Consider the following 27,098-nt stretch of genomic DNA (forward strand, 5'->3'; position numbering starts at 1 on the left):
TAGCAACGTGTTCCAGGCACCTAACACCCTCTTGTATAAAGTAAAGCCTACATCAAAATTCTCCTTTAAATTTTTACCCCCTCTCACCTTAAATCTGTCTTCTAATACTTTACCAGTCTGAAAAAGATTTGTATTATCTATGCTTCTCATGATATTATGTTCTTCTATCAGGCTTCCTTCTCCTCAGCCTCCAGTTTTTGTGAGAAATTAGCACAGTTCATGTCATGGAAGTAGATAAGATTAGTCCAAAGGCCACTGAGATAGGGATGTGGGCTTTAAATGAGCCAAACTCATAGGAATCTGCAAGGCTGTTCTATGCATACAGCAGGAGAACACAAGTTTGACCGTTGTAAAGATAATGGAGGCATTGGAGGAAAAAAAAACTTGTTTTTATTTCCACCTTGCAGCTGTGGAGACAACCGATTGACATTATTATTATCAGAGAACAACTGCCCGACATTGTGCTTCCCACTCTCAGCCCCAACCCTCCAGTTGGCACAACAACTTGCGTTTATTATTTCTGGAGCTAGACGTCACATGGCAGCAAGCTGCTCACAGAAGAGCAATCAATTTCTGCACCACAACCTTCCACAATTGGAATGATCACAAATACGGTTTTCATGATGTTGGTTGGATTAAACATTGGTCTGGACCACAGAACTTCCCTTCATTGAAAGTACCATGTAGTCTTCTGACAGAACAGAGTTTTATCCTAAGAACTGCTGCACCACTATCTCCTTGGAAAGAAGGTTTGGCTTAATTTCTGGGCTTCTGTTTTCTCCTCTAACACTTGTATCATGGGGTCTTCTTCAATCCATGTCAGAGCTGTCACAACCAACTTGCTACCTCAGGAAAGGATAGAGACTATTCTGAAAGATCTTGCATATAAGAAACTGAAAGATATCTGAAATTTTCTCTCCCCAGATATTACCGGATGGCATCTTTGGTTTACTATGGTTACCGTATGTGCACAGATGACATTGTTTATGACTGTTTGCCTCTCTATCACTCTGCAGGTAATCTGACTGGGAGCTGTGGGATGGATGGGTGGGAAGTGAAAGGAGCTGTTAGGACAATGAAAATTAACTAAATGCCTTTCAGGCATTTAAGCACCAGGATGCACTGTAGCTTCTCTTTTGTGCCACCTTCCCATTTTCTCAATTACACATTTCTGACTTTTGCAAGGTAAAATTCATTGTGACAATTTGGTAATAAGGGGACATTAAAATAGGAGGACAGAAAAACAGTCTAATTACAAGTGGTATGATATTCCAGTTATTAAATGTTGGTGAAAGGTGGGTGCCCATGTTAACAGGCTGATTGAGCAAGTAATTCAGAAGACAAATGTAATGTTGATCTTTGAAGTAGTTCAGAAAGCACACGACTAAGAAGTCTTGCTAAATTTCTGCAAGGCTTTTTATCAAACGTTGTACCTTGAGGCAGTACAAGTTTACTCGATTAATTCCTGTGAATGGATGGTACAGGTGTACGTTGACTCCATATTACTGAAAACTAGAAGAATGAATAGTGACCTTCTGAGTGAACTTGACAGGCTAAATATTGAGCGAAACATGCAAGTCTACAGACGTGATTGTAGTAAAAACACAAATGCTGGAGGAATTCAGCAGGTCTTGTAGCATCTACACAAGGTAAAGATGTATTACTGAGATTTCGGGCCAGAGTCCTTCTTCAAGGTTGCATACTAGGCTAAATATCAGGAACTTTAGAATTAGAGGAACTTTCTCGGGATAAGAGGTTGACCATTAAAGATTGAGATGAGATTTTTCTTCCTGTGGGTGGTGAATAATGGTAAATTTCTGCCAGAGAGAGCAAAAGACAGTGAGTTATTACATTTTATTTTAGCTCTACCCACGGAAATAAGCTTTAGGAGACTTGACAAGTATTGAGGTCAAATATCATATCAGCCACAGTCTTACTGAATAGTAGAATCATTCAAAGAGCTACAATAACTTAATTTTGCTCGCATTTCATGTGCTTTTCTGAAAGAAGAGGCTATTTGAGTTTTGCAGTAAAAGAATCATTCAACATGAAAAAACACCATTCATCCCACTGAGTCTATGTTGGTGACCCACTTGCATTAATTCTACACTAATCCCATTCTATTCTCCACATGTCCCTGTCAATTCTAAATTCTGCCTCTCACCAACACACTTGGGCAATTTAGAGTTGTTAATTACTGTACCAATCAGCACATTTTTTAGAATATGAGAGGAAAGCCATAGTCAGAGAGAACTGGGAAACGCTGCACAGTAACGGAGGTTAGGATCGATCCCTGGTTGCTGGAGCTGTGAAGCAGTGGTTCTACTGGCGATGCCACTTGAGTGGCGATCACAAATCATCTGGTTGGGCAAAAGAATTTATTTGCATTCCAATTGATTGGGGAAAGAGGTGGCACAATCAGAATAGGACACAGTGGTGTTGTTTTGGAGCAGGTAGTGGCAGAGGGCTTGGAGGGGATGAAGAGACAGTGTTGCAGGAGGGAGGAAGGGAGTGGTTTAATGTGTTGGTGCTCTTTCCCTCGATATTCATTTTGTGTGTTTGTGTAAAACAAGACCCCTGCCTCCCTCCCCAAGGTTATGTGAGCCTGAGATGTTGATCACAAGATAAAAGAACAGAAGCAAGCCACTAGGCCCATCAAGCTGAACTATATTCACACCTGCCAAACGTTCCCCATACGCTTGCCCTTGGATTTCAGAAATCATCCTAGTAAATCTCTTCACCCTCTCCAACAACATCACATCCTTTCTAAGATAGGGGGCCCAAAACTGCACACAGTACTCCAAATGGAGTCTCACCAGTTCCCCTTAGAGCCTCATCACACCTCTTTATCTTGTACACTATTCCTCTTGAAATGGATGCCAACATAGCATTTCTTTCTTCACTACCAATTCCACTTGGTCATTAACTTTTATGTTTCCCTGCATGAGGACGCCTAGGCCCCTTTGCACTTCTGAGCTTTGAATTTTCTCTCCACCCAACTCTGCCTGTATATTTCCACAGCCAAAATATAGAACCAAACATTTCTCAATGTCGTATCTCATCTGCCATAATTTTGCCCAGTCTCCTAATCTGTCTATATCCTTCTGAAGCTTTACAGTTTCTTTCTCACTTCCTGTTCTGCCATCTATCTTGGTGTCATCTGCAAATTTGGCCACAAAACCATTCATTTCATAATCCAAATCATTAATATAAATTGTAAATAGCTGCAGGCGACTCCCACACCCCGCTTATTACGGGCAGCCATCCTGAATGGGATCCCTTAATTTCAACCCTTTGCTTCCTGCCTATCAGCCAATTTTCTATCCAGTCTAATAGTGCCCCTGCAATTCCATGGGCCCTCATCTTATTAAGCAGCCTAACGTGTGGCACCTTATCGAAAGCATTTTGAAAATCCAAATGTACAACATCCACAGCCTCCCCTTTGTCTATCCTACCTGAGATTTCTTCAAAATACTCTAATAGGTTGAGGTGGTCACATGATGGAGTGGTGGCTGACTTGGGAAAGCCAGCCCTCCATGGAGAAAGTTGGGAAAAAAAGGTAGAAAAACAAAGCAGAGAAGTAAAACATAAAAAAAAGTTGCAAGATAAAAAGTATATGATGAACCTGAAGATGGCTCCAAAGAAGGAAAAGACTCCAATGGCAAGCAGAGGTGAAGAAATCACTGAAAAAAGAGGAACAGGGAGCTCAAGCTGCAAAACCTGTAAGCGGGCAGCTCAGGGGTGACGTCCCCTGGGGTGGTCTAGAACGCTGGCTTGCAGAGCCTGAAAAAGAAATTCCAGCGCGCATGCGTGGTATGCATACTAAAGAGGACACCGAAGGGAACAGACGCTGACAGCAAGATGCTGATGCTATAATGGGAGAAGTCGTGGAGAAGACAACAATAGAAGCAAGATCGACACGGGGCCGAGAAATGGAGCAAGAGAAAAGATCAAGAAGAAGATAATAAAGGCATACAAGAAAAATACAGGGTTTAAAAAAAAAACAGATGCAGATGGTAGATGAGGAATATTTTGACAGTCAAATAAAGATTCTAATGGAAACAATAATGGCTGAGTTCAGAAATATTTAAAAAAAATATGCAAGAGACAGATGTGAAAATACAAAAAAAGGAGAATGCTATGGCAGAAATGGTGAAGTGATATACGTGGAGATGGAGGTGAATGAGTTAGGAGAAAAATTGGAAGATAGAAATAAGGAGATTAAGACATGACTTATTGGCCCAGAAAATTGTCATTTTAGAGAATTTTAGCATACGTAATAATATAAAAATAGTGGGCCTTAAAGAAGGTGAAGAAGTGGCAGATATAAAAGGATTTATAAAAAGATGGATCCCACAGATCTTGGAAGTAGAAGAAATAGAAATTGAAGGAGCCCACAGAGCAATGGCGCCAAAGCCGCAACCACAGCAGAAACCACACTATACAACAAGAGAGAAGATATTGGAACTGGCTATTAGAAGAGTACAATGTAAAAAAATATTTTTAAAATTCAGATATAAGCTTTAAATAAGCGTAAGGAGTTTCTTTGGCTTGGCTTCGCGGACGAAGATTTATGGAGGGGGTAAAAAGTCCACGTCAGCTGCAGGCTCGTTTGTGGCTGACCAGTCCGATGCGGGACAGGCAGACACGATTGCAGCGGTTGCAAGGGAAAATTGGTTGGTTGGGGTTGGGTGTTGGGTTTTTCCTCCTTTGCCTTTTGTCAGTGAGGTGGGCTCTGCGGTCTTCTTCAAAGGAGGCTGCTGCCCGCCAAACTGTGAGGCGCCAAGATGCACGGTTTGAGGCGTTATCAGCCCACTGGCGGTGGTCAATGTGGCAGGCACCAAGAGATTTCTTTAGGCAGTCCTTGTACCTTTTCTTTGGTGCACCTCTGTCACGGTGGCCAGTGGAGAGCTCGCCATATAATACGATCTTGGGAAGGCGATGGTCCTCCATTCTGGAGACGTGACCCATCCAGCGCAGCTGGATCTTCAGCAGCGTGGACTCGATGCTGTCGACCTCTGCCATCTCGAGTACCTCGACGTTAGGGGTGTGAGCGCTCCAATGGATGTTGAGGATGGAGCGGAGACAACGCTGGTGGAAGCGTTCTAGGAGCCGTAGGTGGTGCCGGTAGAGGACCCATGATTCGGAGCCGAACAGGAGTGTGGGTATGACAACGGCTCTGTATACGCTTATCTTTGTGAGGTTTTTCAGTTGGTTGTTTTTCCAGACTCTTTTGTGTAGTCTTCCAAAGGCGCTATTTGCCTTGGCGAGTCTGTTGTCTATCTCATTGTCGATCCTTGAAATGGTGCAGCCGAGATAGGTAAACTGGTTGACCGTTTTGAGTTTTGTGTGCCCGATGGAGATGTGGGGGGGCTGGTAGTCATGGTGGGGAGCTGGCTGATGGAGGACCTCAGTTTTCTTCAGGCTGACTTCCAGGCCAAACATTTTGGCAGTTTCCGCAAAGCAGGACGTCAAGCACTGAAGAGCTGGCTCTGAATGGGCAACTAAAGCGGCATCATCTGCAAAGAGTAGTTCACGGACAAGTTTCTCTTGTGTCTTGGTGTGAGCTTGCAGGCGCCTCAGATTGAAGAGACTGCCATCCGTGCGGTACCGGATGTAAACAGCGTCTTCATTGTTGGGGTCTTTCATGGCTTGGTTCAGCATCATGCTGAAGAAGATTGAAAAGAGGGTTGGTGCGAGAACACAGCCTTGCTTCACGCCATTGTTAATGGAGAAGGGTTCAGAGAGCTCATTGCTGTATCTGACCCGACCTTGTTGGTTTTCGTGCAGTTGGATAATCATGTTGAGGAATTTAACAAAAATTATACTATGGGGGAAAAAGGTTATAATTTTGTGTTACGGCATCCATCAGGGTTGAAAATATTCATCCCTGGTGGGCAAAATAGACTTTTCAGATCTAGAAGAAGCCTGTCGCTTTGCAGACCAATTACCAAATAAGCAACAAGAAGCGGAGTAAAGAAAATAATAAAAGGACTGTTAATATTCTAACTTATTTATATACATTATCTTAAGTTTGATTACAGATGTTTAAGAAAAAAGAGGGGGAAATGGCTTTATATTTTTAAAGAATAATATATAATGATTCCTCTGGGGGGAGGCTGGGTAGGAGGGAGGATCTGCCCATTGCGAAATCTATTAACATTTGTGGTATACACCGCAACCAACTAAGAAAAAGGACTTGTGGTTGTCTTGTGAGGTGGCAAGGACAACTCATTAAAGGGGGATTTAATGTGGTTTTCTTTAATATTATTCTTTGGTTTTCTTATGGTTTTTGTTATTTTCCTACTAGTCGTGTCATCACGTATCGTAGAGTAAGAACAATCTAGAGTGATTTTTGAAGAAGGGAGATGGAGGGGTTGAAGAGGTGAAAATGGATGGATAGGACAAATACATTCAAATGTATGACTTAATAATAATGGTATTCACAATCAAATTAAGATAAAAAGTTACTGACACTACTTAAAAAGGAGAAAATAGACATAACATTTATACAAGAAACTCACTTAACTGAGTAGAACATTGCAAACTGAAGAGAGACCTGGTAGTCACGTAGTTGTATCATCATACAATTCAAAAGCCAGGGGAGTAGCTATATTAGTTAATAAGAATCTGCCACTTAAGATAAAGTAAGTAATAACAGATCCAGCGGTGGAATATAGATAGGAAATAACAGATAGGAAATGATGATGTGCCAGATTTATTCAGAATCTTGGAACTTGTTGAACATTTATGCACCTAATGAAGATAAACAGGAATTTATGCAGGACATTTTTTTTTTAAGATAGCAAACACACAGGGCCACATTTTACTAGGGGTAGGCTTTAATTTTAACCTTGACCCATCAATAGATAAAACCAGGAAGACTACTATAAAAAAAAAGCTGCCAAATTTAAATTAAATTCAATGCATGACATGAAGATAATTGATATATGGAGAAAACAACATCCAAAAGAAATAAATTATTCATATTGTTCAAAAAGACATAAAACCTATTTTAGGATTGATATTTTCTTGTTGTTGGCACAGATTCAAGGGAGAGATCGAAAGATCGAATATAAGACAAGATTTTTATCAGACCATTCACCCTTGTTATTAACAATTGCTTTAGAGGATATTCCACCAAAATCATATAGATGGAGGCTAAACCTCATATTGTTAAAAAGGCAAGACTTTCGGGAATACATAGAACAACAAATTAAAATTATTTCAAGACAAATGCAAATTTGGTAACAGACAAATTTATATTATGGGATGCAGTGAAGGCCTTTATTAGGCGACAAATAATTAGTTATATGACCAAGATTTTAAAAAGAATGATCTGGAAATGGAACAGTTAGAAAAAGATAGTAACTATAGAGAAAGATTTAATGAGAAGGGAATATGTAGAGAAAAAGAGAGAGTTGACCGAGGGGAAAAAAATTAAAATATGATACATTGCAAACCTACAAAGTAGAGAAAAATTTATGAAAGCAAAGATATGAATTAGGAGAGAAAAATATTGGCCTGGCAACTAAAAACAGAACAAGCAAAAAGAACTATCATAGCAACAAGGAAGGAGGATAAACAGATCTCATATAACCCATTAGAGATTAATGGAAATTTTGAAAATTTTTATAAGCAATTGTATCAAACTGAAAACCCAAGGAAGAATGATAAAACAGATGAATTTTTGTCAAACATTGAATTACCCCAATTACAATTGGAAGATCAAAATAAATTACTAAAGCCCCTGACAATTAGAGAAATACATGATACACTAATGACATTATACCAAATAATAAAGTGCCAGGTGAAGATGGATTTCCCACATAATTTTATAAGGTATTCAATTATCTATTGATTGCACCCCTCTTAGAGGTAATGAAACAGGTGGAAGAGACCCAGAATTTGCCTGACTCATGTAAAATAGCAATAATCACAGTAATTCTAAAAACAGGAAAAGACCCGTTGTCACTGGCTTCATATAGACTAATATCTTTACTAAATACAGATTATAAATTAATTGCAAAATAACTGGCAAATAACAGATTGTGTACCAAATTTAGTGACGCTGGATCAGACAGGATTTGTAAAAAATAGAAGGGCGACAGATAATTTCTGTAAATTTATTAATTTAATCCATACAGCAACTATGTCAGTGGTTCTTGATGCAGAAAAAGGATTTGATATGGTGGAATGGAATTACCTGTTTAAAGTACTACAGCAATTCAAATTACTGGAAAAAATTATTAATTGGATTAGAGCACTGTATAATAGTCCTTTGGCAAAAGTGATTACAAATAGATATGTTTCAGATCACTTTAAATTGAGTAGGTCAACAAGACAGGGATGCCCATTATCACCTTCCCTGTTTGCTTTGGCTGTAGAACCATTGGCAGACCTGAGAAGAAAAAAGTACGATAAAGGGAATAAAAGTAAAAGAGGAAGAATTTAAAATTAGCTTATTTGTGGATTATATAGTATATTTAATAGACCCAGATAAATCAATAAAAAGGTTATATACAAAATTGAAAGAATATGGGGTGATAGGAGGATACAAGGTTAATATTGATAAAAGTGAAGTGATGCCAATGAACAAAGTCGATTATACAAAATATAAAAGCGAATGCCCTTTTAAATGGCAATCACAAGCTATATGTTACCTAGGTATCAGGATAGATAGTAATTTAAATCATTTGTGTAAATTAAATTACCAACCATTAATAAAGAGAATGCCACTAACTCTAATATGGAGAGTAAACTACAAGATGAATGTATTTCCATGGCTACAATACCTGTTGCAAACACTACCGATTCTCTTGATGTGGATTTTTAAATGAAATTAAATAAATTAATAGAGAGTTTCTATGGCAGGGTAAAAATTCAAGAGTGGCTTTGGAAAAATTAACATGGGTGTATAAACAAGGAGGATTGCGACCAAATTTCAAAAAATTACAGGGCAGCACAGTTAAGATATTTATCAGGATTTTATCAGACATAAGAAAAAATGGACTAGCTCAAGATAGAATTATATAAATTAGGAGGAAAGGTCCCTGAACATTTATTCTCTAAATAGGATGAGAATCTGATGGAACAGAACAATCTACCAACAGTACATTATATAATAAAAAGATGGAAGAGAATACATCTGGAGTAAAAGATGATAAATTATCGAATATCAAAATTGTTGCTAACGCAAAATCCATTAATTCCTTTTGTAATAGATAATTTTTTTAAGAAATGGGCAAGAAAAGGAATTAAAATAATAAGAGATTGCTTTTTAGGAAAAAATTTATTGACATTTGAACAGTTTAAAAAAAATAAATATGGAATATCACATGGTACAATGTTTTCATATTATTAGTTGAAAACTTATTTAAAATAAAAGTTGGAAACAAGTTTAAGATTGCCTGAGAGTAGCTGCTATGAATACTTAATTACAGACACTGCAATAATAAAAAAAATTAGCTCAAATGTGTATAGCAATCCTTTATCGGAACCCTTGGGAGACAGTGTGTTCTGATTTTTCTGGATTTCAGAACAAAAGCCAGCTTAACCAGATTTAAGCCCACCCAAATGGTGCTTCCATATCCACTCCCTTCCAGTCACACTGCCGTCTCTCCCCCAACCCACCAGAGTCGCACTGCTGTCTCTCTCCCCCCTCGCCCACCAGAGTCACGCTGCTGTCTCTCGCTCTCTCTCTCTCCCCCTCTGCTTTACCAGCACCTGGAAAAAAAAATTAGATAAGGCTCAAAAAAGATTTTCGATGATTGCTCTTGCATCAGCAAAAAAGTGCATAATGATAACCTGGAAAACGGAGGAAACCTTAAAAATACAACAGTGGTTCATAGAAATAAACAGTGTATTCCATTAGAAAAAAATTACCTACAATCTAAAAGACAAGTATGAAAATAATTAAATATGAAATATTGGTCAACACTTTATCTTCTCATTTGTGTTCTTCTATTGTTTATTTATTTCTTCCTCCTTTTATTTCCTGCTTTAAGTTATAGGGGAAGGGGTGGGTAAATGAAAATGTCACTGTATATTTTAATACTGAATATTTGTATAGGTACTGACGTGGTTTACAGTGAAGTACTAAATAAAATTTTTTTAAAAAAACGTGCAACACACCCATTGAGGCGCGTAGAATTTTGGGTCATGATTCTTAACCAAACAAAAGATCTTATCCATTTAACATAGTCTTTTTGTGCACTGTGGGTGAAGAAATTTAGAAGTTCATAGTTATTTGGCATTCTTTTTCTAATTATCATGGCAAAATTGATTAATGTTTAAAAAGTCCTATTATAATTAAAAGCTTATCGTTTAAATTGTAAAAAAAAACACTCTAGGTTGGTCAGGCAGAATCTATCCTTTTTAAAAAATAAACATGCTGATTTGGACCTAACCTGCCATTTATTTCCAGGTATTTCATAACCTCGTACTTGAGGATTGACTCTAATATCTTCCTAATCACTGACATCAGATTAATAGGCCTATAGTTTCCTTTTTTCTGTCACCTTTCTTAAACAGTGGAACCACATTTTCAACCTTCCAATGCCCTGGAATTATGCCAGAGTTTCTATTGATTTCTGGAAGATCATCGCCAATTGGTCCACAATCTCCAAAGCCACCTCTTTCAGAAGCTGCAGGTGTAACTCATCTGATCCGGGAGATTTATCAATCTTTAATCCATTCAGTTTGCCTAGCACAATTTCTCTACTAATTCCTATACTTTCTTTTTAAGGGAATATTGTGGGAATAGGTCAATGCCTTTTACATGGACTGACTGTTGTAATTAGGAGAAAATTCTCTGCCTCTCGCTTTTGGGATGACTGCATCAAGTACAGGTGCACGGTGAGTCAATTGAAGAATTAATTTTGTTTTGAATCTAAGTTCTCATTTGTCCCTCAGTATTGGATTGTAATACACACTGAAACAGCCTTAAAGTATCCCTAACCATCTCTATTCTAGAGTATGCAGACCTAGTTGTTTCTGTCTGATGTGGAGAACAAGCTTCACTAACAATGGACTCCCAGGATAGAGTTCTGTTAGGTCTGCTAACCATATGGATTCTACTAGATATCCCTTGAACCCAAAACAAAATGTTAGTCTTTGATATTGCATATTATTTCAGAAATTGGTTGCTTTTGTATAATTTTAACTAAAGTTCAGTTTTTTGTATCTTTTCAATTCCTAACTACAGTAAAACATCTGGTATCTAGCACCTAAAGGGATTGGTAGATGCCAGATAAGCGTATTTTCTGGTTGCTTGAGTCTTCTATGCTTTTTACATAGAAATCCCACAAAATTGCCATAAAGAAGACCCGGCATTAAGCTGGCTTTGGTCATTCACACTGAACCAAATATTGGCGGATCAGTATGTCATTTTACTCAGCAAGCTGGCATTCTGGGAGCAAAAGAGTGGGACATGTAACACAACAGTGTCGGCGTCTTAGTGTCACATATAATATATTGTATTTGGCAGCATGTTAGACCCACTTTTATTCCCAAAAAAAGGCTCAAAAAATTCCCCCGGACTTGTATGCAAAATTGAAATTAGTGTTGTCGGGGGTAGTGGGGCTGGTGGCGGGTGTGCTGTTGGGAGGCTCTACCACTACGGTCTCTGCTCTTGTCATTATTATGTTGAGAAAGTGTTAGGTTTGTGAGAGATGAATCTGGATATAAGGGTTTGCAATCAAATGTTACTTTTATTAACATACATTAATATATATGAGAAAATCATAGCAGGAATAAAACACATGCACACAATTTATAAAGAGCATGGGAAAATGCACGCATAATTTAATAGAACATGCACACGCATTTTCTGAGAGTGTGGCAAAATCTACTGCAAGTATTGATTAAAAGAAGTGGATTTTGAACTTTTTTTCCACTCGAGTACCACCTTAAGTAATCCCTTATTAATCACTGCTATCTGTCATTGGGGGCTGGTGGGCTGATGGAGGTGGGGAGCAAAGCAGTTGGCTTCAGACTGTTCAAACTGAGGACAAATCCACAGAACAGCTTGCTCACAGTAAAAGGTGACAAGGGACAGCTGAGAGCGGGGCAGTGGGGTCAGTGTGGGGACTGTACTTTTATCACAATGCCACTTCCTAACACTAATCTCCTCTCCTTTAATATCTGAAGGTCTCTCAGTGACTTTCTTAAATACATTCAGTAAATGAGCATTCACACCCTCCTTCTGGAGAATCAGTAACCTTTGATACATACTTTTTTATCTTATTTATGAATAATTAAACCCTTATTTTGAAAGGCCAACAGTAACCCTACATCTGTTCTGTTAAAACCATGAATTATATACTTATGAATTAAATTATGTCTCATTCTTCTCCCAGCAACACATCAGTGCTTCACCCACCTAACGTAATGGTGAGTCCTGTAGAGGATGCATCACTATTTCACCACCAGTTCATTTCAGCTCCAGCCATTTCATCTACTCCTTTCAGATTTCTGCATTTATGGGAGCATTCATAGACATTTGAGATGGGCTAAACCGCCAAGTGCCTGCCAGTCAGGTACTCCCTAGTGAACTACTCGCTGTCAGCCAGATCGACACTGCCTTTTACCTTTGCTGTATAATTGCAGCTCATTCTGGCTGACCTAATGTCAAATCAGTGATGTACTAGGAATGATACCTTGCTGGGTTGGTGCTGGAGCCAGCCACATTAACATTTTGCAGCTGGGTGATCCCAACCTCTGCAAGGCTTCCATAACTGTTTCACCAAATGGAGGAGCCAAGGATGGCCAGTGGGCTTCAGTCTGTTCAAGCTGAAGACAAACCCACAGACCAGCTTGCTCACAGCACAAGATGCAGACTGTCAGAAGACTCTCCCAGCAGCCCTCTGTCAGTCCCTGTGCTAGTCCCACCACTCTGCTTCTCTTTCCACCCCCCCCCCCCACCAAAATCCCCGGGAGAGAGTAGAGCAGCAGGCTGCCAGGAGGGAGCAGGACAGCGGTATTATTAAAAAGATTTTTCCTGTTGTCCTACTTGCATGTTTTGTCCAAGTTTTAAATGCTTACCCGTAAATACACTAAAGAACTATGTACACAAACACATCCTTTCCTGTCATGGTGCTAGAATGCTGGATCACCCCTTTTACAAAAAATGGTATTCTGGCACTGTTACTACCTCTGCTGCCATAAAAAAAAGCCGGGACTGGAATGACACCCCCCCACCCCAATTTCATGTCTGCGTCTTTTACACAGAAGGTGTAGTGTAATAAAGCTGCAAATATCCTGAAATGAAGTGGCTGTGTAAAAGGGCCATCTTTCTTACAATGCCTAACTAATACGCAGGAATTAAGAATAAACAGTTTAAAAGAGAAAAATACTATACTTACACTGAACAAACTTCACTTGCATGAATATATAAACTGTAAAGCATTTTACTATATTTTCAGTCACATTCTTTGTAAATATTTAACCATCGCTGCATCTGCAAGTTCCCCTTCACAGAAACACCCAAAAGACAAACAAAAACATTGTAGATAGTTACCCCCCCCCCCCCTCAAAGTTTACAGGTAAAACCTCTCACCAGGGTGACTCTTACTAAGCAGGGATAAGGAAACACTTTAAGACAGTCAGCTCAATAGCAGTCTCTTTATCCTGGGCGATGCCATTGCTGTTTCACACAACTTCATTCAAACAGCTGCTATAAGCAAAGTGTGACCAAGGTATTCCACTCGCTGAATATTTCTCTCATCTTCACCAAAGGTTGATTTGTAACTTCAGAGATCATTTACTTTTACAATTTTAAACTTGAATATTTTTTTACCTATTATTTTATTCTTTTTAAAATTATTTATTTTACTTTCTTTCTGGTTGCTTGAGGTTGCCGTTTGCTTGAATTTCGAATACTAGGGGTTTTATTGTATTTCAGATTTACTTCAGCTTCAAGATTTGATGACTCTTTGCTTCATAGATTGTCCAGTACATTGGGGAGATTTGCCGCTATCTTCTGAGCCAGCCCCAGCGCTATGTAGAGAAGGAGCACTGTGTGCGCATGGCGCTGGGAAATGGCCTGCGTCCATCCATCTGGGAGGACTTCACTTCCCGCTTCCAGATCCCACAAATAGCTGAGTTTTACGGGGCCACAGAATGCAACTGCAGCCTGGGAAACTTTGACAACAAGGTACTGTGCATGATCAGCAGAATGAATAGTTGCAACATAGTGCATGGGTCTAAAGTCAGCTCATCTTGTCCATGTGAGAAAGTCACGGAGATTAATTGTTTCCTCTGTGCTGTATTGTTTTCTGGTTCACTCTGTTTCGTAAGAACTGTTGGGTCCTGATCCACTGCTTGCTCCAGCCCACTGCATCTCCATCAGTTGTTACAGCACACCAAAAGCCCATTTGGTCTCAACTTGCTTTTTTGCTTTGACTCGTTGAAAACAAATCAGACTGGTTCCTTTTATCGCACTCTTAATTCTGTATTTTTTCCTATTTCAAAAGCTCAATGACATTGCCTTAAAGGATGCATTGTCTGTACCCTCTCACTGTGGCAGTCTTGCGATCTGAAACAAAAAATGCTCCTCCTTGCTGGTTATAAACTGAATATCCCCCCCATTGTCACTATACCCCAACAAAAAACAAATACTCTCTTCCCTGCTTACTAATTTCCTGTGCTCCTTCCACTGGGAATAGTGCCAGACACCCTATTCTCTCCATTGCATTCATTCCTCTGCCAACGTCAACTTGTTGGTTATTATTGTGATGTTTGTGAGAACTTGTTCCATATCCTATGGCTACTATTTTTCCCATTTCCCCTTTCCTCAATCTTAAATGATGAGACTTCAAAAACTGCTTCAAACATCTTTTGCCACTTGTGTGTAAAGAAATACCAATGCACTCCTGAACTTAGCACAACTATACTTCCACCTCTTAAACCTTTCCTAATGTAGTGCAGTTATTGAAGTTATTTCCTTTGAGTACACTTGTGTTTCAAAACTCTGATCTGTTGTCTATTACCCATTATCTTCATGCCTTTGTCAGCAGCTGTGCCTTCACTTGTGTCAGCCTTTAAACCTGAAATTCCCTCCTTCAACCTCTGTTTTCCTCCTGTTTAAGGCACTCATTTAACTCCTGAGCAAATTTCTCCTTTTTGCATAATGCCTGTTTTAATGGAGGATGTTTCACAGTATCTATTCGAGGTGTTATTTGTTTGTCAATTCAACTCTTAATCAAGTGTCTGGGATGGATCACTGGGTGAAAAGAAGGAAGTAAATGTGGATTGGTGTAAATAAATACTTCAAGCAACCAGCATTAGCCAAACACTGGTCTAGTTTTCCAGTAATTTGAACGGGGTAGGACATTGTCTTCAAACATTGCAACAGAATGATAAGGTGCTGTGTAAATGTGCGACTATTTTTATTACTGGTGCCAGCTGAGATACTTGTTATGTGATACAAGATAAATCTCTGTAAGCACAGATTGCTGAGAAACTTAGTCATTTGGTGTGTGCATAATAGGGCAGGATGCCCAGGGTTTGTTACTTCGGAGTGCTGATAGAGCTTTGAGAACTTGCTGGAATTAAGTACATGTCTGCAAACTGTTACAATCCCAAGCTGCAGTTCAATGCTAATCAGTTTACTTTTTTCTTTGTAGATTGGTGCCTGTGGATTTAATAGCCGTATTCTGCCGTTTGTCTACTCAATCCGATTGGTTAAAGTAGATGAGGACACAATGGAGCTGATTCGAGATTCCAATGGTGTCTGCATCCCTTGCCAACCAGGTATCCCAGTAAACTTTACTAATCTAATAGTTAGCGCAACACTGTCACATGGCCAGTGGCCCAGGTTCAAATCTGCACAGTATGTAAGGAAAATGTACCTTCTCCCCAAGTTTGCATGGGTTTCTTTTAGGTTCTCTGGTTTCTTTCCACATTCCAAAGACCTGGAGGGTTAGTAGGTTAATTGATCACGTTTACATATGAGCAGGATGGGATCATAGGACAGAAGGGTCTGTTACTGTGTTATACGTCTAAATTAAAACATTTCAATCTTGTGAACGTGTCAAAATGTGATTGTCATCTGCATTTAAAAAGGAGGATCACCTCTGCTGTTAGCTGAGAGCAGGTTAGTGATCTGTTGTCAGCAGGTCTTCACCCTGGAACTCCTGAGGAAAGGTGCATGTGTGGCCTACATGCACTCCACCTTTATCCTATTACATTCCAAACACTGTGGAGATTTAGCTGCAGTGCATTGACTATCTGCTTTCTCCTGACTAGGTGAGCCAGGCCAACTGGTCGGGCGTATAGTCCAAAACGACCCCCTACGGAGGTTTGACGGATATGTGAACGATTTGGCGACAACCAAAAAGATCGCGTACGATGTCTTCAAGAAAGGAGACATGGCCTATCTTTCTGGTAAGGAGTGGATGGAAAGGAGTGACTTTGGATATGCAGGAACAGATTTGTCAACCTAGAAGTGAATGATGACACCCAGCAAGTTGCCACTTGGTACCTGGCTGTTCCATCAATCTTTACTCATCACTAGAGGCATGTCAATCAAATCAAAGCTACAAGATGTGGCACTCAGGAATATCTTAAGAATGAAAAAGTTTTTTTTTAAATTCTTCAGCTTTAGGTTCTAAAGGATTTTTGAAACACCTTTACAATCCAGGTTTAAACAGAGTCCAAACTTGTGAGACACCAAGGAAATATAGAGTGGGTAAGTTTTGTGGAATCTAAGCCAGTTCCAAAAATTCCCAAAAGATCTGTTTTCATGGTACGATGCTGAACATTGGCCATGTTGTACACCTCTATCTTTGAGTGAGAATGCTTTTCCAGATATGGTAATGGAAACAGATTCAAGTGAAGCTTTCAAATGCAAAAGGGATAATGCTCGATTAAAAAATTGCGGGAAAATGAAAGTCCAGCTCCTAACATGCTTTAATCTATCCCTGTCACGAGCAGGTGATGTATTGGTGATGGATGACTATGGTTACATGTATTTCCGGGACCGTACCGGGGACACTTTCCGTTGGAAAGGTGAGAATGTGTCAACGACAGAGATTGAAGGAATTCTCAGTCGCTATCTCAGCATGGCCGATGTTGTCGTCTATGGAGTGGAAGTGCCAGGTAAGAGATTGTTTCATCTGTGGGTGTGAGGTTTCATGACTCTAGTAGCTTTCAATGTCTTTAATTCAGGTGGAACCACCACCTCATGTTTAACAATTGGAGTCATACAGCATGGAAACAGATCCTTCACCAACCAAAATGTCATACCCACATTAGTCCCACCTGCCTGCACTTAGCCCATATCCCTCTAAACCCATCCTGTCCTTGTCAAGGTTTCACAGAAACTAACCCTAACCCTGCAGAGAAACCATCATTTTTAGACTCCAGACTGCCACCTGTGGACCCCCCCACTTGTTTGTATAAGTGGGTGTGAATGAGGGTGACTGAAACAACACATTACATGGGCGAGGTGCAGAACCTGCATAACATTCCTGTCGAAAATATGGAGAAGACTGAGATGAAGCTTTTAAATATTCTGTAAAAACTGTGTGGGAACAGAGCTGTGGATGGTAGTCTCGTCCCTTGCTCAAATGACAAAGATGATTGAAACTAGTGCTGGACACGGGATAGTCTCAGAATAGTCTGTGCCAACTTTACTAATTTCATTTACAACACTGATCGCAGTCCTTGTGTTGGTCTCGGTGCCATGAAGTGCAGAAGGAAAAAAAATTTGGTTGCATTCCCACTGTTGATCAGAGTTCAGAAACCTATCAAGAAACTAAGGAACATCAAGGGGATACTAGTTGGAGAGGGAGTGGGGCCATGGAACTGACGATTGATGCTTGTGCAGATGTTGTGCTTTCAGTGGAACGAGATATAGTGGAGCTGTTTACAACAAGGTTAATGGACTATAATTATAATCTGATGACCTGAAAGAGGATAGGTTCAATTTCCATTCCCCTCCTCATCACAACTTGCCCTTGCGACGCACTCCAATGACTGTCTTTACACTAGCTGTAAATTGTTTCTCAGGATCAGTTTAGACTGTGTTCTTTGACTGGGCATCCAAAATGTGGCAACATGAATAAATATCAATGATAGAACAAGACTGTGGAATCCACTGCCTGAGTTAGTGCTACAGGTCAAGACCATGGTGTTGTTGAAGAATGATCTGGGAAAGGACCAGGAGTGACTCTGCCTCACAGAACTGGAGCAAATAAACACTACCAAGGGCAAGTTGTGCATGGCCGTGTGCCTGCACAAACCTTATTGCTGCAAATGTGAGAGGTGGAGCTTGCTCTCTTCAGGTGAAGAATAAACAACAGTGAAACTCCTTGCCCATGCTCCCTCTCTCATTGGAATTCAGTTAATTTTTTTTCTCTCTGGGAAACGAGGCTGACAACTTGGGTATACTGTTAATTAACTGATGCAATTGTCTACACAATTTGTTTTATTGCTATCACTTGCAGGATCAATATTGTTTAGTTCACTGTGAAAAACTGCTTGTGCCTGTTCTTGTATTGGCATGGATACACATGGGAGGCCAGTCTTGTCCTGTTTCACTTCTTGTCCAAAAGGTGAAGCTACTGCTCAGAGTTTGAGACAAAATTACATATTCAAGTGTTTGGATTGTGAGAATGATCAACACATGGACTGGGTTTCAGGATACGGAATCACAGGCAAAAATTCTCAAATAAATGAAAGGAACATTTGTATGAAATGATGAATGACAGTTTACTCATTATTTATTCCCTCCCTGTGATTGATCTTGCGATCTTTTCTTTATTTGCAATGAGGGCAGTAGTTCAAGCCCATAAATAATATGATCCCTCTGGAACACTGATGACGCTTTGCCTCTTGCATCTCTCTTCTCTTCCACACCCCTTTAGGTGCAGAAGGTAAAGCAGGGATGGGTGCCATAGCAGAGCCCAGTGGCTGGATAGACTTGGAGAAGTTCTACACAGACCTTAAAATGGCTTTACCACCGTATGCAAGACCTGTGTTCCTGCGGTTGCTGCCAGTTGTGAGCAAGACAGGTATGCAGTGGGCCGAAAACAGCCTTAATCTTTGGGAATGGTTGGGAAATGTGTTCCTCCTCCCAAGAACTGTTGCATTCACTCCATTTTTAATGCAACGGCAAGCAAGGGAGATGATTGCTAAACTTCATTCAGTGTTATTGGTTGCAACATGAATGTTGACCATTACACCGCAAAGAGCTCCCAGCTCATCCTTGAAGAGGAATTTGGGGTCCAACTGAGAAAGAAGGAGATGTAGCCTCAACTTAATATTTCATCCGACTGCAAAAATGGCTCTCTGAGCCAAACAAAAGTGTGCAGTGCGCAATCAAAGGTAAAAGGAAACACCGACATCAGCCGAGGACCGGGCAACCACAGCGTGACCAGCTGAGGGACGCCCGACACCAGGGCTCTCAACTGGAAGATGAGTAAGGCGGCAGGAGAGGGAGTGAGGAACCAGGAAAGGAAGAAAATTGATGGGCTGAACAGCAAGAAGAGCAGCAGCAGGAGGCCTGACAGATGAGCAGCCCAGGAGGGGAGGATCAACAACAAGAGGCCCAGCACAGAGGCCCGACAAAGTGATACAAGCAACTCATCAGGAGAATCAGAAGAGACACAGGTACGAAGAAGACGACACAAATACAGGTACAGACACAGAAGAAGAGGAAGAAGAAGACCAAGATCTTCACAGAAAAATAGAAGGTAAAACAGATGGACAGAATATAGATAAAGCCTTTTTTGAAGAACAATTGAGAGCATTAAAAGAATGGTTATCATTAGAATTTAGTGCAATTAAAAGAAAAATGAAAAGAACAGAAGATAAAATGCAAAGTTTAGAATGGGTCATGACAGAAATAGGGAAAAGAGTAGAAAATGTGGAAGAATGAGAAATGGCTGTGGAAATGGAAGTAAATGACTTAAGAGGAAAATTAAAGAGACACAAGAGTTATTATCTCAGAAAATTGATATGTTGGAAAATTATAGTAGGCAAAACAACACAAAAATATTGGGCCTGAAGGAGGGTGAAGAAGGCACAGACATGAAGGAATTTATAAAAGGATGGATCCCAAAGGTCCTGGGAATGACAGAAATTCCGGAAGAATTGGAAATGGAAAGGGCACACAGAGCATTAGCTCCGAAACCAGACACATCAAAACCTAAGATCCATCTTAGTAAAATTTTTGAGGTATACATCAAGAGAAAATATATTGGAGCGGGCAAGGAATAAAGTTAGAGAAAATAATAAACTATTGGAATATAAGGGTCAAAAAATATTTTTTTACCCAGACATAAGTTTTGAACTCTTAAAGAAGAGGAAAGAGTTTAATACAGCAAAATCGATTCTATGGAAGAAAGGTTATAAATTCATGTTAAGACATCCAGCCATGCTTAAAATATTTATACTCGGGGAGCAAAACAGACTGTTCTCGGATCTGGAGGAAGCACAAGAATTCGCAGAGCGTTTGCAGGATAGAAGGAGAGATGAAGAGATGTGACAAGAGTGAAGAAAGATAATAAAGTATATATAAAGATGTAAAACAATGTATATGTAAAGAACTAAAGAGGGAAAAGAGAGGGGAAGGAAGGAAGGGGGGATAAAAAGGGAGAGCTTTGTTATATGCGTTTTTTTAAAAGTGCGTTTTCTTGGGGGTTTGGGGGGGAGAGAATAACTGTCACTGTGAAATCAGTTGACGCTTGCGAGGAAGATCGCAATCCAAATGGAAAGGGAAGTTGTGTTGCCCGGTAAGGGATAAGAGGTAACTCAGAGGAGGGGGTGGTGGGGGCATTTGGGGTTAAGGTAATATTGGGTGTGGGAATTGTTGGAGTATTTTATGTTTTAAATGTGTTGTCAAACATTGAGTTTAAAAAGGGAAAATAGAAATGAAAATGGGAAAAAGGGGGATGGAGGTGGTGACGAAGCAGTAAAGAGGTGTAAACAAGATATAAGATGGCCACGTTGAACTATATGACTATAAATATTAATAGAATAAACCAAATTAAAAGGAAGAGGCTATTAAATTTCCTGAAAAAAGAAAAAAATAGATATAGCATTTGTGCAGGAAAATTAAAGAGAGATTGGGTAGGATACGTACCAGCAGCATCATATAATTCAAAAGCTAGAGGTGTAACCATATTAGTTAACAATAAACACAAGGTTACACATGATACAGTATAATTGGTTACACAAGTTATATATCACTCCTCAAAAATTAAAAGAATGGGATCCAACAATATCAGATAGATGTTTTCGCTGTAAGAAGGAAATGGGAACAACAATACATACAATTTGGGCATGTACAAAAGTGGAAAAGTTTTGGGAAGATCTAAATCAGATATTAAATAAAATCACAAAAAATAACACCAAAAAATCCAGAGATCTTCTAAGTAATATAAATAAGGAATTACGCCTCAAATTGGATAAAGCGCAAAAAAGATTGATTATGATAGCCTTAGCAGTAGCAAAAAAATATATAATATCAACTTGGAAGTCGGAAGAGAGCCTGAGAATACAGCAATAGTACGTAGAAATGAATAAATGTATTCTATTGGAAAAAATAACATACAATTTAAAAAATAAAGTCACATTTTTTGAACAAATTTGGGAACCGTACATGGAACATAGCAGAGAGGGGTTGCCTCAGACCTCCACCCCCTAAAATGATAAGAAGACTAAACGACTTGATCCAGTGTGTAGATGACACAATTTTCTTGTTTATTTTCAATGTGTGATGACATTGTTTAATGGGTTTATTGTATATGTTGAATGTTTATTGGTTTTGGAGGGGGGAGGGAAGGGAGGGCCGAATAAAAGGGAAAAAATGAAACTGTGTATATTTAAGAGGGAAACATTTATATGTATTTTGGTTGATATGGTTCACAGTGTGAGAAATAAAACATATATAAACAAACTTAATACCTCATCTGAAAGATGTTTCCTCCAGCAATTCGGCGCTCCCTCAATAAGTGCCAAACCAAGGTGGTGACCATGGAGTGGAGCTTGACCCTGTGACCTCCTGATTTAGAGATGGAAAAGATCTCCATTGAGCAACAGCTGACAGTTAATATCAGTATTCTTGGCACTGAATGTTCTGTTTTTTTTTCACATTCACAGGGACATACAAATTCCAGAAGACTGAGATGAGAAAGGAAGGTTTTGACCCAAGAGTCATTAAAGACAAGCTTTATCTCCTGGATCAAAAACTACAAAAATATGTTCCATTGGAGGAAGAGCTCTTCAGAAAGATCCAATCAGGGAAAGTGAAGCTATGATTGAAGTTGTATCTATAAACATATTGTTACCTCATCCTTACTCTTGTCAGCAGCCATAACAAGCAAAAGGGATATTTCATTCCACTTCAGTTACTTGACCAGAATTGCATGTACAGGAACTTTACAAAAAATTGTTATTTTTGTTTATCTAAGTTTATTATAGATTTGCTAATAATTTATGAAGAGAATATTACAATTTTGCACAAGAGAAATGATAATTTTTTCATTTTTATTGCCTGTACTGTTTTGGGTCTTATTTTTGAATTGGGTAAAGCTTTCTAGATGTTTGTTTCCTCAGAACCTGCAAAGCATCCTTGAGTGTTTTGAGAATGTAATCAAACAGGATTCAACAAGGAAAATATCTTTCTCAATTAGATTTCCCTCAAATCATTCTACCCTGGTCCTTTATCTCCTTGGCTGCTCTTCCTTTTGAATGAGGGAACATGTAGTTATGGACACCTTTTCAAAGGGGTTTCACTCAATCCTTCCAGTAGTGAGAGGTTGCTCCAGTGAAGTAGCACTGTTTCTCTCTTCTTTAGAAGACTGAGAGGTAATCCCATTGAAACCTGCAGAATTAATTGATGGAGTAGGTTTAAAAAGGCAGCTTCTCTGGTTGGATGGTCTCAAATCATGGCTCAATCTTGAAAGGAATCAGCCATTCAATGCAAGTCGAGGACTTTGTGAATTGTGAGAATTTCATTAAAACTCAGTGCTGTGTCTGCCCAGTCTCTGGATGCACTGAAGATTCAAATCAATAGATGTTTGAATAATAGGGGAATCTGGATGTAAGGCAGGAAAATGGAATTGAAGTGCAGCAATGTGGAATTGAAGTTCAGCAATGATCATATATGATGCCGTTGCTTCAAGGTGGCCATGTGACCTACTCTTCCAAATTCCTATTGTGAGGTACAGCGTTAGATACAGGGTGCTTTATCATCTGTCCAGCTGAGGACCCATCCAATCCCTAGTTGGGGAAAATGCTGAACAGAGGACAGACAAGGATGATGACAGGAGAAAGACTTTGGAAGACAGTTCAGACTAACTCCTGTGAAGTTGCATAGACTCTGTTTGACTCTTGCTCTTTGTCAATGAACTAAAATTGAGACTTGTGAAACTGTTGCTTTCTTGGATTAATTCCTCCCCTGAGGCTTGCATCTGTGCAACTGTATTCTTCCTTGATCCATGATCTAATCATGTGCTGCCCTGAATTTTGGAGTCCTGAAGGAGGAGGATCAGGGTGTAGATGGAATTTCAACAAGATTCAGAGAGGAGCTGAGGAACGAGAGGCAAGTTTCCCTTTTCTTGCACATTTATGTAACATGAATGTTAACTCAGGGCGAGGAGGGCACATTGGTTCAATTATCCCTCACTTTGCCTTTCCTTGTTCAGCCTGTCACAAAACACCCTTTCCTTTGACACCATTACCCAGTTTTTTGGGTGAGGAAGCAAAAGGAGTTTCAGCCCACCTGAATCATTGAGTTTAGATGGGACTGGGGTATGTGCCAGTGGAGTTGGAGAGATAAATGAGGACATGGTGATCACCACGGCTGTTGGCAAAGAACAAGCTCCAGATTGAATCTTCCACAAGAGAAAACAGTCCTGAGAGCCCAGATATTGGAATCTGGAGCAAAAAAAAATCTGCTGCAGAAACTCAGCAGGTCATGTAGCATCAAGTCTTGATGAAAGGTTACAGCCAAAAATGTCAACTGTTCTCCTGTTAATGCTGCTTGACCTACAGAGTTCTTCCAGCAGATTTTTAAATTCCTGATACAGTCCTGTCAACATTGCTAATTATCTTCATGTTTACCTCTGTCAGTAAGCACTATAAATAAAGAGGAGTAATGATTCAACAAGGTGAGCAGGTTTTGAATGTATATTTTTTAAAAATAGGTGACTTTAAAATTGTAAGTGGTTTAGTATTTACAGTAACTTGCAATGGGTGGGGATTGACCATGGCCAAGAGCCCCAATTAGGAATACCGGAGAAGTTCTCGATTGAATGTCTCAGATGAAACCACGTGGAGTGGTCATGGTAGATTGTTGAGGCCAGTGAGGGAGAAATGACTGGAAAGATGTGTTGATAAATTATGTAAAATGGGTGAGGGAAATAGTGTGTGGAGCATGAACACTGGAGTGAAACAGTTATGTCTGACTCCTTTGAAAAATTCAGTGTGAAAAAAGAAAAACACAATGGGAGCTGCCACTCATTGCAGACAACTCCTGGTTCGAGTTTATTATCATTTGACTGCGCATATGCAACCCGTTGAAACAGTGTCTTTCCAGACCATGCACATACACAGTGCACAGTACATAATCACAAATATACATTTAAATATCAAATAAATATGCATAAATATTTCTGAATAATTTATAAGAGACCCAAGATTACAGGATACTGTTCATCAATCACTGGAAGAAGCTATTTCTGACTAATGAGGAGGTGATGTGGGGTTCACGATTGGTCACCTGTCATATACATACCAGGGAAGTTTGTGCTCTACTCTTTCCTTAGTGGAGACATCGATATGCAGGGGAGAGTGGTTGTAAACACATCTGTAGGAAAGACCATGATTTCTGTACTATAAGCACAAGTAAGACTTTTCTGCTACATTGGGTATGTCCTGATGTTGCCCTTGGCTGGACCTGACCATGAATGCAATGCATTCATATAAATGCCTAGGTATCCCTTACTCAATCATATCCTATTCTGGTCCAACAGCTGTAGCGAGGTATGAATGACCTTGATCTGTGTGTCATTCTCATCCTAAAACCCGATTTATTTATTTTTGGAGCCAGTGAATGATCAAATTAAAATAAAACAAAGATTAGCAACATTCACTATGGAGTCATAGCCAGCTAGGTGAAAAAATCTCCCTTGGTCTCTGCTGGCTGAGGATAAGTTATAACGAACTTGCTATAGACATAATCCCAGATTCCAAAGAATACTAACAGTGTGGTTAAATTAGTGGGCTAGAAATCCAGAGACTTGAACTAATAATCTAGTATATAAATTCATAGAACACTACAGCACCCAAAGCTGACCATTCAGCCCCCTAGTCTGTGCTGACCACCACTCCACTGGTCCCATTGACCTGGCCCCATTCAACCTTTCTCATCCATGTATCTATCCAATCTATTCTTGAAACTCCGATGGCAGCTCGTTCCATGCTCCATCAAATGATAAATTTAGTTCACTAAACATCTAGAATTTACATCCCAGTATTTACATACAACTACTAGATGCAATAAAGATAATATTGTTCTGCACCATTGGGAAAGAAATCCTCTTTAGCATTAGGTGATGAGAAAATAGTCACAATTTTCGGACAGTGGGAGATCGGCAACGAATTCTGACCAATGTATCGATGGAGCTGCGAGCCCAGATTGAGACTGAAGAATCCACCGCATCCCATCATCTTGCATTACTCAGCTCTGACCACTGGGCGTCGCTGCACACGCATGATGCAGATATCCAACTTAACTCCAGTCCTAAACGATGCAAGGAGCAACCTGAACTTGGGTTTCTGGCATGGGGTGCCAGGGAGCTGCCCATTGCAGAAACCTACCTGAGGCGGAGCATTAAAAAAAGATAAGTGCCCCGGGCAGATGCTGCACTGACTCTAAAGTTAATTTTAAAGAGCAGTCCCCAATACAATCGGCTGTAAAATCCGTGCATTGACTTCCCTTCCAGATATTTATTATTTGTATTGCATATCATTGTTAATTCCCAGACATGGCTTATGCAGTACAGTTGAAGGTGGATAGAGAGCTGTAGCTTCCTGACTTGGTGGAGTTCTTCCCTTTTGAGACGAGTGATAGAATAAAGAAGGAAGGGTACAGCACAGTACAGGCCCTTCAGCTCACAATGTGACTACCCTGCCTCCCACATAACCCTTCACTTTAAATTCCTCCATTGGCTTGTCTAGTAGTCTCTTGAAATTCACCATTGTACCACTGACCCAGGTCGTGCATTCCACGCACTGGGTAAAAAACCTTCCTCTAATATTTCCCTTGAACTTCTCACCCATTACCTTAAAGCCATGCCCTCTTGTATTGAGCAGTGGTGCCCTGGTGGACAACTTGTCTTTCAAAAAAAACCTACATGATTTGAAGTGTTTTTAAGAACGAGCTAGAGAGCTGCCTTTAGATTCAATGATCAGATTTCAGAAAAAAAAACCCTGCAACAGATTCCTCTCACATGTGCCATCATTTCATCCACCATTACGGGAGGTAGTTTGGCTGATGGAGCCTCTGCTGCTCTCAGGAACTTTTTGTCTATTGTGAGCATTGTTGTGGCTCCCTGTTACAGTGAGACCCAGGGAGTACAACCCTGTCCTGGGTAAACTTATTCCTCTCATTTTGTTCGTTTTAGATTGGTCACAGTGTTTGAGCTACCAAAAGAAAATAGACACATATGCCGAGAGCACTTCAGTTTATACAAATCTTTATTACAAATTCTAAAGCTGATATCAAGCTACAATATGCAAGCCCTTCCCAATTATACTTATCAGCACCTGGACTGATCCCAACTGCCGAGGCGAGGCAACGACTGCACACTTGTAGTAGGTTGTCGGGGCGCCGGTAGCAGCTTCTCCACCTCCCCTGACCGGGACGTTGGCTGGACTCTGGAAGTTCTTCTTGCTGAGAGATGATGCCACCTCTCGGAGAGTCTCCAACTTCAGCAGTGGGACCATGGCTTATATTACCCAAAAACTGCTTACCCAAGCTCCTATTCCCAGCACAGCAAGAAAGATAAGCGAGCAAGCTAGCATGCCTAGGCTACTATCGAATAACACAACTTTCTAGCTTATCACTTTGAATACAATGGCATATT

General features: G+C 39.9%; 1 protein-coding gene across 3 annotated transcripts in view; it reads left to right on the top strand.

The window, feature by feature from the left end:
* slc27a4 (solute carrier family 27 member 4) overlaps positions 1 to 24,118 on the top strand; it is an 80,854-nt gene extending 56,736 nt beyond the window's left edge. For all 3 annotated transcript variants that reach the window (XM_069885647.1, XM_069885656.1, XM_069885665.1), the window contains 8 exons: positions 925 to 1,016; positions 10,748 to 10,857; positions 13,946 to 14,155; positions 15,627 to 15,753; positions 16,249 to 16,386; positions 16,936 to 17,100; positions 18,870 to 19,016; positions 22,108 to 24,118. In XM_069885647.1, coding sequence (XP_069741748.1) covers positions 925 to 1,016; positions 10,748 to 10,857; positions 13,946 to 14,155; positions 15,627 to 15,753; positions 16,249 to 16,386; positions 16,936 to 17,100; positions 18,870 to 19,016; positions 22,108 to 22,265 — 1,147 coding nt within the window. In that variant the 3' untranslated portion in view covers positions 22,266 to 24,118. The remainder of the gene's footprint in view (positions 1 to 924; positions 1,017 to 10,747; positions 10,858 to 13,945; positions 14,156 to 15,626; positions 15,754 to 16,248; positions 16,387 to 16,935; positions 17,101 to 18,869; positions 19,017 to 22,107) is intronic.
* Positions 24,119 to 27,098: the final 2,980 nt, after the last annotated feature.

Source organism: Narcine bancroftii, chromosome 1 (assembly GCF_036971445.1).
Source record: "Narcine bancroftii isolate sNarBan1 chromosome 1, sNarBan1.hap1, whole genome shotgun sequence".
NCBI lineage: Eukaryota > Metazoa > Chordata > Chondrichthyes > Torpediniformes > Narcinidae > Narcine > Narcine bancroftii.